General features: G+C 46.2%; 1 protein-coding gene across 1 annotated transcript in view; it reads left to right on the forward strand.

Moving 5' to 3' along the window:
- Nucleotides 1-414: 414 nt before the first annotated feature.
- The window catches only part of DPF3 (double PHD fingers 3), a 153,574-nt gene continuing 141,109 nt past the window's right edge, over nucleotides 415-12,879 (forward strand). Inside the window, exon 1 of the mRNA XM_058806722.1 lies at nucleotides 415-530. Coding sequence (XP_058662705.1) covers nucleotides 415-530 — 116 coding nt within the window. The remainder of the gene's footprint in view (nucleotides 531-12,879) is intronic.

The following is a 12,879-nucleotide window of genomic DNA, read 5'->3' on the forward strand; positions in this document are numbered from 1 at the left end:
CTCACGGAGACCTGGCGGGGAGCGCGGCTGTGCAGAAAGGGAAGCGGCGCGGGAGGGACGCTGCCGGGCGGCGTGCGGAGCCAGCGGGCGGAGCGGGCTCTTCCCCCGGCGGGGCAAGCCGCCTGGGAAACGGGGGTGCAGCGGCGGCGGTGCGAGGGGACGAGGAGCGAGCCCGGCTTCCCCCCTCCCGGCGCGGCGCGTTCGAGCTGGGGCCGGAGCACGGCCGGGAAGTGCCGCGCTGGAGCCCGGGGTGCTTCCCGGCGCGGCGGCGGCCCCGGCGGCGGCGCTGCCCCTTTAAGACCTGCTCGCCGCCAGTTCCAGGGAGAGGGAGTGACCTCTGGGCTTTGACAGCTCCCCTAATAACTAGCAGCGCCCCGGCCCCGCCCCCGCCGCGCCATTGGCCGGCAGGCCGGTATGCCGCGCTGCCATTGGCTGGCCGCTTCCCCTGAGCGAACCTTTAGAACTCCGAGACACAATATTCTGTTACATTGTAGCAAAATGGCGACTGTCATTCACAACCCCCTGAAAGCGTAAGTAGGAATCAAAAATGTACATATTCCGCGTGGTTTAAATATGAAAAAAGGCGCCTTTCCGGCGCCGGCTGCCAGCCGGAGCCGGTGCCGGCAGCCTCTCGGCGGGTCCCTCCTCCCGCCCTCCTTTCTGCCCCAGCGACTCGCTCGTTTTTTGTGCAACACATCCCCGCCGCTCGCGCCGAAATTAATGAGGAAAAAATTGGTGGGTTAATTGGCGCCCGGGCGCGGGCCGGGGGGCAGCGGGCCGGGGGGCGGCGGCGGGGAGCCTGCCCGGCGCTCCCGGGGCTCGGCGCGGGGTCGGCGGCGGCCGCGTCCCGCGGGGGTGCGCGCACTTGACAGCGTCCTGCCCCCGCTGCCCCGGAGGGCTGGCCCCGCCACCGCGCTCGGCGGGGCACGGACCGGCCCGCGGGGGCGCTCGGTGCGCGGTGCCTCCGCGCTCTCACCGCGGCTCGGAGTTGCCTCCGCAAATCTTTGGGGAGTTGGGATGTCTTGACGAAGCAACCCCCCTCGCTTCTCGGCTGGGCGGTCGGAAAGCAGGGCGGCGGGGGCTCTGTCGGTACGCCTCGGCGCTCGTGCCGGAGAGGGAGCGAGGAGGCGACGCAGGGAAGCAGACTTGGGTGAAATGAATGACTCGGGACTGCCGGTCGCTGATTTTGGGCAGGAAGTCCGGAGATCTGTTTTGCATATGACAAGCTTTCGCTTTTCAAAGTGGCAAAGAGAGTTGATTGTGTTTCCATCTTGAGAGCGGGCACAAGCCGCCGAGGGCTGTACGGACGGGGTCTGACCCCGGTTTGAGAGAGGGAGGGGGCAGATACTTGTGCTGCGGAGGTATTCCGGGGTTCCCGATCTGGAAATAAGGCTCATTTCTGAGGGGCACCGCGGGAGCCGGTTGTAGTCTTCTGGATCGCGTCCTTTATTTTCCTTGTGGTCTGCAGCGCACGCCGCTAATCCCCGAAGGCATTAGGGAGAAGTGGGATTTGGCACCGTATGTGGGGAGCGGAGCTATCTTAACCTTTTTCAAACGACTTCCCTGCTAACGGGGGCAGCGCTCTTGCTAGTAAAGCAGGGAAGCAGAGTACCTGGCGGTGACGCTTCGCTTGCACTTTCTGGCTGCGCTGAGTGGGTGTTTTTATACCTTTGAGTTTTGTGAGATGAAATTAGGGCTGCGAGGTTTTTTTTTTTTTTCTTTTTTTTTCTTTTTCTACCGACTCGAGTCTCTCCGGCTTTAGTTGGAAAAACACTTGAAGGTTTTTCCTGGGATTTCTGCCGCTGTCTCTCTGCGATCCGGAGCGAAAGGAAAGCCTCGAGCTGGGAAGGGGTGCTGACATGTTTATCAGCTCTTCTGCTCCGTCCTGGCAGAAAAACCCTTGCTTTCATTTACTCGCCCTCTCGGATATAAAAATCCGCGGGGAGAGGGAAGCGCAGTTGCAGGGGGTTAGTCAGAGAAGTCCGAGCGTCCTCATGGGTGGGTGCCGAGGGACCGAACGCGCTCTGAAAACCGCGCGGCACAGGCAGCGTTCCCCCCCCCCCGTTCGACGGCAGGTTTGACGCTTGTGCAGGCGACAGCGATTTCTCCCCGTGCCCCTCCCGGCCGCCGGGCGCTGCCCGGGCTCCGGCAGCGCACCCGGGGCCGCACCGCCCGGCTCTGCACCTGGGCACGGAGCCCCGCGGCGTGTGCGCCGTCCGCGGCTGCTGCCGGCAGCGGGGAAGCCCGGGCTCGGTGGCCTCTGGGGACGGCGGGGAGCTCCCAGGAGCGGCCACGGCCCCCGCCCCGCCCGGACGGGACCTTGCCGCCTCGCCTCGCACTTCGTGGCACCGTGGGGCTCCCGGCAGCCGCGGCGGGTCCTGCCGAAGGGCCGCTTGTGCCGAAATGAGTCGGGGCCCGATCCCGCCGCTGCTAAAGTCGGGGAGGACAGGATGAGGCCATTTATAATTAGCTCCCTTCTCCTCCCCTCGCCCCTGGGGGGTGTGAGAGGAGGAAACAATAGACATCAAGTGCTGGTTTCGCTTTTCTCTGTGTGCCTTTTAAAGTACTGAGGCTATGTGGAGGAAGCAGAATTGGTACTGGCTGTCTGACACCATCTGTAATTTTGTTGACAACTTGTTTAATAAAACATTTTATAATTTTCACTTATTCTTTAAAGTTGCTGATCGGGAAACAATACACATGTAAATAAATTATGCATGGGATAAATTAGGACAAAAGCAGTAGGACACATAATAGGGGAGGGAGGCAGTGCACAGTGTTTTATCCTCATGTGTCCTTCCTGACAATGAACGGGAGCTGAATGACATTTGCATTTCCTCTGTCTGCGTTTTGATTGTATCTCAGAACCCACAAACGCCCCCTACAGAAACCGGCCACACAAAGGTTTTGCTCCGAAATGGGGGACAATGTAGGGACTGAGAAATCCGGACTCAGGTATCAAGCAGCTCCTTGTGTGCGCTTGTGCGTTTAAGAGTGTCCAATATTCAGTTTGTCTCTGGCACTTGGACACACATGTGGCCTTGTTCATGCTAGACTAGTCTCTCTGAATAATGTATTCCAGTACCTGAGCATCTGTGGGAATGCATTCCATAGAGCAGCTCAGTGCATGGAGTCCCTTATTAATGATTGGTTTCTCCCTACCCAACTTGCCTCCTTCTCTGTCACTTTCTGGTTCTCTTTTGGTGCTTTCTTCCCTTTGCTTTCCTCCCCTTCACTTCCTCTGGTGAACCAGTCAACCTGACATGACTGCCTGTTATTTCTCCCATTTATTAGCTTGTTGTTTACCAGCACGGTGCTATAGACAAAAATATCTAAGTTTAACAGATCTGCAAGGTAAAGGTAGCAGGTGTTTGGACAAGCACATCCTTCTTCATCTGTAGAAATGGCAGTATTCTGACAGCTTTGATGGGACAGAAGTGGATTTGAAGTGCTGAAGTTGTTGTTGCTGGTTTTTTCCCCCACTAGTTTGTGTGTGTATCTCCATATTTTTTGTTTCCATCTTCTTCTCCTTTGGATATTTTAATATGAAGACATTTGAGTGGTGCAGTAGAAGAAACAAATGCATTTAGAAACTATTCTGAATTACTTCAAATGTCAGTCAGAAATCTCAGTGGACTTTGTAAACATTAATTAATTAAACCTCTCAACGCCCCTGTGAAGAAAGGATTATTGCCTTTGTTTTATGGATGGCTAAACTAGGACAAAGTGGTTCAGAATCTCTCTAAAAGATGAAGTCTAGAATGCAGGCATTCAACTTCCAGTTTTAGCATTTAGTCCCATTTCCTCCATCTCTGCCTTATTAGTGATGTGCATATGGTACCATAATGCACTTAATGTAATTAAGACCTTGTAATTTACACAGTCTTGTCTAGAAGCAGAGCTGGTTTCCTCCCACCCCTTCTCTGTCTTTACTCCCACAAATGACTTTTATTTCAGGTTGTCAGTTAAACACACTAAATGGAACATAGGTTAGGTTGTTGCCATTTCAGCGTGTGCAATCCCCCATGCGGTATGGCCCTCACCAGAGGGCTGCTGCCTCCCAGCAGTTTGGCAGTGCCAGTGCTCTCCCTTTTGCTCAGGGCAGCCTCTGGGACAAAAGAAGCTAACTCAGGCTCAGCTGCTAGGTAAGCTCACTTCCATGCTGACTGCATTGTTGGATAACTTTGGCGGACTTGGGATCAGTTATTCTCTGCCAGGTGTTAGGGGAGCAGATCATCACAGATTTGTGCGCTCAGTGCTGGATCTACAGCATAGAGCTGATGTACCAGGCCTGTTCTGTCTCTGCATTCCCACTGCAAACACACAGCAGCAGTTAGGTTTCCAGTTGCTGTACCTTCTCAGATAAAATTGCCTTGACAGCCAACTCCGACCTTTGGGCTGCCAAATGACCTTGCTTGTGATGATGAATTCCTGTCATGAGACACCTGTGAAGAAGTGGTCTGTGTTCACATCTCTGTTTCACATTGGCAAGAGACCAGTCTGGGTCTTGGGGTCTTGTATGGCAAGAGTATTTCATTAGTGATAACTCTGGCTTGAACTCAGGGTGGGGACTCTTAACTGGAAGGTCCTGTATCCCATTACATATCCCTGAAACAGCCCTATGTCCTGATTAAGTGCTGATGAAGACTGATTTTTTTTTTTTTTTTTTTTTTTTTTTTGTGGACATTGTTGCATAAGCATCTGGTTGCTGATTTTTAATATTAAAGTGAAAGTGTAATGTGCTGAATGTGCTGTGCTGCTTTCAGCAGGTGGAAGCAATAAAATGGACAGACAGTTAGGTTGCCAGTTCATTGTTTCCAAGTGTTGTGGAGGTGATTTTAATGTGGCCTTGCAAAAGGGAATTTTCTTCTGCGTGACAGAGCAGGGTTTGTTGGGCATGTTAAACCGTGTATCAAAATCTCTACAGCAATTCCAGTGTGGCTCTGATGTTACTTAAAAACATAAATGAGCCCTAATGTGACACACTTCAAATCAAAACTGTTGTCCACATAAAAACCGTATTTTCTAATATTTCAGCAGCAGCTTTCAGAGAAAATGGGATGAATGTTACTGTGTTTACACAAGGAAATGTAAGCATAAAACCAAAGTCATTGGAAGATAGAAAAGGAAAGTTAAGAAGACCTGAGGATACGCTGGTTTTGAAAATGAGAGGCTCTGATAAATGGCATGTTGCTTGTTACAGTGTTATGTCTGATTCCACCAGTCGCTTATGCATGATTAGTTGTTGCAGTGCTTTTGTAATTTTGTTTTGTTGGTCTTTCAGTCTTTCACAGTCTGTCTAGATGTGTGGATGGATGGAGGTTTTATCTCAAAATTGCCACTGAAGAAAAAGTTTTTAAAACATATTATTTCTGGTGTGTGAAAGCAATATTGAACTATCTGGGTTGTGCTACAGAGGCCTAAAGGTATGATTTCTTGGAGGGTGTTATAATTTCAAGGTAAGCACTTGTCCAATGGGCTGGATGCGTGGTAGCCATTAGACAGGATTCCCAGTGTCCGAGTGGGAATACTTGAGGTCAGGTACACAGGACAAAGTGGGATCTGTGTCAGTCTGAGTCACGGCGAAGGTCGTGTGGCTCATCCTTTGTGGAGCCTAATGAAAATTGATTTCCTGCTCTGCTTTCCTAAAACTGGAAGGATGGTATTTGAAGGTTGCTCTCAAGAGCAGACTTTGTCCATCTTGTATGTCTGTCTTCTACAGCTTATGACAGTTGGCTGTACCTCTTCTGTCCTGAAATGAGGCGTTCCAAAGCCCCCCACTGGCTGTGAATAAACCTTTTTTTAGCATTGTAATTTGCCAAATCTGGAATTTTCTCACTCCGGTTTGTCTTTCATGTCACAGCTGAATTTCTTTGCTCAGTAGATCAATTTTACAATCTTGGTATTTATTCTGGGCTCATCACTGTGTTGTCTGTATGTGATGTTGCCTTGAGCAAGAACCATTCCTGTATTGTTTATCCCTGAGGACTTGTAGGAGTGGAATGAATCTGTTCCAGGAGTTGATGTTTTTTCCCTTGGAGAGACCAACCTCTGATCTGAGGTTTCCCTGTCTGGGCTGACATACTCCCATGTGCAGACAGGCAGCACCAAGGCAGAGTTGCTTGAGGCCTGTTCTGAGGGCTTCATTAGGACTGTGCTGCTCTTCTGGCTTTGCCTGGCAATTTTGCCCAGGATGCAGAGACTGAGGAGTGTTAATCACTTCCTTAGTGCAGGTCTCAGTTTTTACACTGGTTTGTTTCTTAAAGGGAAAGCTATCTCATCAACACAATCTAAAAGGAATCATAGCTTAGGAATACTTTTCTTTTTCAAAACCAAAAATTTTCAGATGGAAGTGCTTCTTTTTTTTAAAATTTTTCTACAGTTTATGGAAAAACCCCATATATGCTGGACGAGTGCATGAGAAGCAGAAAGTGGTTTTCTTCTTTCTTATTTCAAAAGAAAGAAGAGAACTGCACAGTGTGTTTTCACTGTCTAAACTGAGTGATATGTAACACAAATATTGTAAGTGAATGCTTGAATACTGAAAATTTAAAATCTTTATTTATCTTTAATAGCCTAAATTATTCAAAGCATGATACTTTTAAAAAATATTGTTATATATGGTTTATTTCCCAGCAGAGCATATTTTAACCACAGATTCCCAGCAGATGTCTCAGAAAAGAATAAAGCAGTGTCCCAACAGCTGCTGGCAGATTCCCCTCTCCCAGCAGCATCCTCTGCAGGATGGGAATAGCAGCAGTATGGCAGCACGTGTCTCAGTTTCCAGGTTAGCTGCCTGAGCTGGGTGCGGTCAGAGCCACGATCCAGCCACATGGAAGGTTTTCCTGGCACTCCAGCCTTGTCTGAGGGGAGGGAACCAGTGGAGCAGCAAGAGCAGGGGAGGGACTGATGAGTGTGCACTAGGTGGCTGTGATCAGCAGCGTGTGCTTGCCAAATCCTGATGCATTAATTTCATGTCCTGCTGAGCTGTAGCTGGGAGAGTCTCCTGCTCAGGTGTTAGTGGGGACACTGACTACATCAGTGTTCTTCTGGTGAGAAAGGCTGGAAGTGATATTCAATGTCACAGCCTGTTGTGACAAAACTGATCCAACCTGAGGATCATCTCTCCATTCATACAAAACCATGAGTTCCATTAATCTGATAACTTTCTACTTGCTTTCTGATCATTTTCATAACTGAGTGTACAATTCCAGCAGTAACATATATGAAATTTTAGTATGCAAAAGAAAGGAACTCTGTGTAACTCAGTTTTTTCTCCCTTGGTTTTGCTCCGATTCCTGCTTGTGGTACAATATACAAAGCCTTTGTTAAGACATTGTGCTAACTTTTCTACCAACACATGGTTTAATGCTTCCTGCCTTTTAGTTCTCAAAAATCTAGATAGGTTGGACAGTGCAAAGAAAATCAGGTGCAGAGCAGTGAAATAAGGCCATGCCCTGAGTTGGTTAATTTCAGCCTGCCCTACTGCATCATCTGGCAGGGCTGATTTGATCTGATCAGATGCGGGCATGCTACTTCTGCCAAAATGCAAAGTACAATGCTTATGCCGCTTTTATGCTTTGACTTGGCTTCATGAGAGCTACAGGAAGATAGATTATGGCTGTTGGAACAAAATTCCCTCTTGAAAATGTTTTGGGTGCTTTTCATGTTTTGGAAGAGTAAATGAACACCAGTTCAGTGCTTTGTGTCATAGGCTTCTGAAGTTTTTGGTCTGCTTCTAGCAACTTTGTAGTTTCCAGTATTCCTGTGAATCTACAACCTAATGTGACTACTCAAAGAGTTGGGAGAAAAATCATAATGGCTGGACTTATAGCCCGGATAATTCACTATTCAGTGAACACTGTGAAAAAGAAACTTATTGTGGTGACACAAAGTATTATTTCTTCAAGGGAAAAGTCATGTCTATATTTCATTCCCCTTCCATTTCAAGAACAGTTTTGAAGAAAGTAATCCATGGATTTGTGACTGCTCAAGTATTTTGGTCTCAATATTGCTTCCTGAAAGACTGTGTTTAGTAAATGATGGGGACAAATACATTTTATTTTTATGATTACTTTAAAACCTGTGCAGTTTGAATAAAGAATAATGGAGACCGTGGCTCATGAAGCTATTTTACTGCTAAACTCCTTTGGTGGGCATTGTGTGTGAGGCTACTGTCCTGAGTGTTCAGAAAAATCACTACCCAGTGTCCAAAATCAGAAATTATATCATGAACCCACTTGTATCTACAAGGTTACCCTGGTTGCATTTGCCTTCTTTTTCTGAACTGCTAAAAGCTGCTTTGAAGACTGTAGGTTTTTGTGTTTTCTAGTGATTGTTTATCCTCAAAGTTTTTAGTTCATTAACATATACCTATTGATATGAGATGTGGATTAAATCATGATCACAATTTTAATTCAGAGATTAGTACCTTTTATAGCTGGGGTAGTACAAATTAAGAGGCATGGAAGATGTGATGGGAGAGGGTTGGTGATGGGAATTTCTACTGCTTCATCATATCTGACTAATCCTTTATTTTTTAGGATCTGCTTCTCCAAAATGGATGTTTCTGTTAATGCTGGTGGTATTACCCTTCAGTGATCTAATGGCATATGGATGAAAGTGATGTTAATACCTCCACAGGCAGGATGGGGCCACAAAGGCTTCTTGCTTCTCTCTCCTCCTGTGCTGATGCAAATGAATGGGAACTCAGTGAGGTTACTGGTGATATGTTGGTGACAAAAAGGCATTCCTGAGGTCGAAATCTAACAAAATAGTGTTGATGGGGGAAATACGTTGAAAACTCTTCTCCATTTTCTGTCACCAGATGCAATTTGTTTTTGTCAGTAGTCTCAGCTAATGTTTTATCTTCTCCTTGCTTCTCCCTGCCTCCCAACCTCTTTCCCCCATTGACCTCTATGAGCACAGTCCTGGCTGCTGATTTATCAGGGCAGGCTGGCTCAGCACTGTGTGGAGATTGCTTTTAATTAACTCTCTTCGTTTTGCCAACCTTCAGGGAGCAGCAACCCTTTAATGATTCTAATACTTTATCTGGATTTATATCTGCCTTATGTGTTGTTTGTTGCTCTGCTTCCTCACATGCTCTTCCTGAGTCATTTCCCAAAATGAAAGGTTTGTTTCAGGTCCCTCATACAGGATGAGGAAGAGAGGCTTTAATGGCTTCTGGACTGGGAGGATGGACTCTCTATGATCTACCTGAGTGTTTTGGAGGTGGATGGGGATTATGAGGTGATGCATTTTGGGGCTGTCTTGGAGCAAGACTCATTTCAGTGACTTGCCTCTATGCACAGGGAGAGCAGCTTTGTTTTGTGGTTGCAGCATGGCAGATGAGTGCCTACTAAATTAAATCTGCCCTCTGACTTGTTTTGTGACGTAGGTAAGTCATGAACTGATTGTCACAGTTAGGTTTAACTCTAGTGACTTCTCTTCTCAGTCTGACTAGCTGGAATGTTGCTAAAATTAACTTCTTATGTATAAACACAGGTCTAAAGGAGGGTCTCTCTTTACCTGCAAAAGTCTAGCTTGGCCTTCTGTAAATAGCTCTACCAAGTGAAATTTCTTCAAACTGAGCAGAAAGCAGCTGTATCAAATTTCTCCCACCTGGAATTTCCTCTTTGCATATCCTACAATGAGGATTTCAGGAGATTCCAGCATGAAATAATTAGAAAAAGTATGTTATTTGCAATGTAAAGTATGTGTCACTTTTGTGCCAGAAAAATGCTTTATAATCATGCTTTAATTAAGCATCATAGTCCCTTTTGTGGTGTAATTTCCTCCATTATTCTGTGGGAAGAATGGCATGCACTGTCTGACTTGGTGATGGTCACACTAGTCACACCATCAACCATTGAGTCAATGCTGCTTTGCTTTTGGTGTTGAGCATAAGAGTAATGTTTTGAAGGTGAGTGGGAATCTTTTCTTGTTAGCACTTTCATGACCAAACTGAGGAGTGGGAAAGTGAGTTAAGACTGCCTGCCTGGTTCTGATGGAAGAAGTTCACCAAAAATTATAGTTATGCCATCCTTAATGGCAGTGATTTATGACCAGAGCTGATAAAGGCATATTTGGGATGCAAAGACTTTACCATGGAAATGAACCAAGTGGCAACTACTTTTGCATTTCAAAACATAAATGCTGTGCACTAGTGTGTTCAGTATGATTTCAAAGTCATTGATGCGAGAACAGTTTTACATGGCTGCTTGTAAGTCTGTGTATTTGAAGCCCCTTTGTTAAAATGGCAGAGGAAATTAAGAAGTTCCCAGATCTAGTCCTCCCTTACCGAGGAAAAAGAGACACCAGCTGAAAGGAATACAGTGGTGGGTGCTGCTTATCCAAATGTTGGCAGCACATCACTGTGTAAGATCATCTGTTTCATCTGTCTGTGGATTGTGTTTGTATCTTTCCTATCTTCTCCTGCAGTCAGCTTTACTTGAAAAAAATAGTTGTTTGAATTTATATTTTTATGTGTTGTTGCTGCAATTCCACAGTAACTAACTCCTGGCATTCTCATCTGACCAGATTGCAAACATATCTGGTTCAGGTGCTCATTCTGCTGAGATCTGAAAGTAAATTCTCTTCTCCCCTATTATTAACTTTCTTGTTTTGTTTCCACGACTAACTTATCCACAAAGTTCTAGGGTTAGAAGAGGCTGTCTCCTGACACGTCTTCTGAATTCCTCACTGCAAAACACACTCATCGTGCAAAGCTGAAACCTGGCTGGCCCTCAAAGGACAATGTATTTCCCAGGCTGCTGTTTTCAGCTACCTTCTCCTCCATGCACCCCTCAAAACAGAAGAAGAGGAATGGATGAGGGGTGAGCACTCTGCCTTTGGGAAAGGCTCTAGCCTGAAAATGGATTGCAATTCCAGCCGAATTCCTTCCCTTGGTAACAGAATTGCACGCCTGGGCTCTGAGCTCTTTGCATTAATTTCATCTCTGCTAAACTTTCCCAGTCAATTAACCATGTCCATCTCCTGCTCTAGCAGCCACATGTGCCTTTGCTGCTGCAGCAGGGTCTTGAAGAAGTAACTCCCTGCAGCCTTTACTGCAGTTTTCCTTGAGCATCTTCCCTCAAGCATGGTTATCAATCAGGACCTGTCAGGTTTTTTCCCTCCAATGCATCTATTTTCAGAGCTGTAGGAGTTTGACCTATTGCTTTTGTCTTTATAAGTACTGCTTTGTACAACAGGGCCCAAAGCTGCATGAAAATTTCCATCTTAGTGTGAGGAGATTCTGCTAAGCCTGGATATTTCTTTTGCCTTCTGTCATTTTGCCTCCCTTGGGTTTTAATTTTGCTCGTCCAAAAGGCCTCGTTAAGCTGGCCAGTAGTTCTTGTGTGGTTGTTCCAGGCAGCACCTGCAGTGCAGAGTTCTCTGAGTACTTGGCTAACAGGATTTCATGAAAGGGCAGTGAGTTCTCAGAGGCTGGAGTGCCTGGGAGATGCTCAGCCCCGGGGTTTGATGTAGGCTGCCTCTGAAGGGAGTTCTGCACCCGGCTCTGCAAGAATGGTTTGGATGCTGGCACTAGTGGTCCCTTGGCAAAGCACCTAAGGGGCCATGAGTGCCTTGAACGTTTTTCCTTGCATGTTGTGCTATGATCAAAGGTCAGGTTGGGCTAGAGTGCCTATTAAAGCAAGAGTCTATGCTTTTTCTCTTGAGCATATGGGTGAGTCTGGTTCTGTTTCCATAGGTACCTGTATCATAAAGGCTGCCATCCTAGTTGCCACTAATTGGGTCCTGTGTGGGCACTTTCAGACAAGCAGACAAAGACCAAATTGACCACAGTGGCTCAGTTAATGGAAATCTAGGTTTAAATAAGGGTTCCTGGGTCTTATGTCCAGTTCTCTGGTACCATGTCAGATAATCTCTTTCATAAACTGAAAAGTCCTTGTCTTAAATCCCCACTTGGACTATTTGTTCCCATTACTCCTCTTGGGAGGGTTCCAGAACCCACTGCTCTGGTGGCTGGAAATAGCATTTTGATCCCTAGCCTAGCCCTACTTGTGACCAGTTTATTCCCATTTGTTCTGGTGCCAGCATGGAGTTGTTAGTTTAAATACTATTCCTCCCTCCATGTCTTTCTCTCCACTATGACTTGTACATTTGTGCAACACTATTATAAGCCCTGTCATAATAGTATATCTTTGTTTTGATATACTAGACTGTCTGTGCTATCTTTTCCTTTCTTTTGGTCACTGAAGTATTTATTGTCTTTGTTGTCTCTACTCCAGCTTGGATTACTCACATTCAGCTTTTTTGAGTGTGAGTAGACAGAGTTGTACTTTGTTCCACGTGGTTTTGCCCCCTATAATAACTTTCTTTTTTACCTCTTCTGGGAAAACCTTGCTTTTGCATTTGTTTGTGGTTGTGCTGCTGGTTCATAGTTATCTTGTGGTAGACTAATACTGTTATGTTTCTTCTTCTGTCCTTTCAGCTGTCGTTGAGATGATGATCTGCAAGTTATTAAGTGAAATTTATACTGAATTCACTCCATCCAATTCTTCTTGTCTGATGCTTTTAATTTCCTTGGTGTCCCTTCAGCTTATGTAAGTGGCTAGCTTTTCTCAACACACACACTTTTTGTGCCAAGGCCATTAATGGAAATACTGATTTCAGCTCCCAGAGCTCCAGAAGTAACTTCTCATCAGCACTGTCTCTGTGTTCAACCCTCTTTCAGTAGTTTTTCAGTCTTCTCACCATTCTTTCAATAATTCTGATCTTCTACTTTTTCAGTAATTTCTCATATACTACTGTATGAAACATTCTCTAGAAGTCCAAATAGCTAAGAAATATCTTATGGAAGCAAGATGTCAAGTTGCTCTGTCACAAGGTATCAATTTTGCATCTTTGTCATTTCCT

This window comes from Ammospiza caudacuta, chromosome 6 (assembly GCF_027887145.1).
Source record: "Ammospiza caudacuta isolate bAmmCau1 chromosome 6, bAmmCau1.pri, whole genome shotgun sequence".
Taxonomy (NCBI): Eukaryota; Metazoa; Chordata; class Aves; order Passeriformes; family Passerellidae; genus Ammospiza; species Ammospiza caudacuta.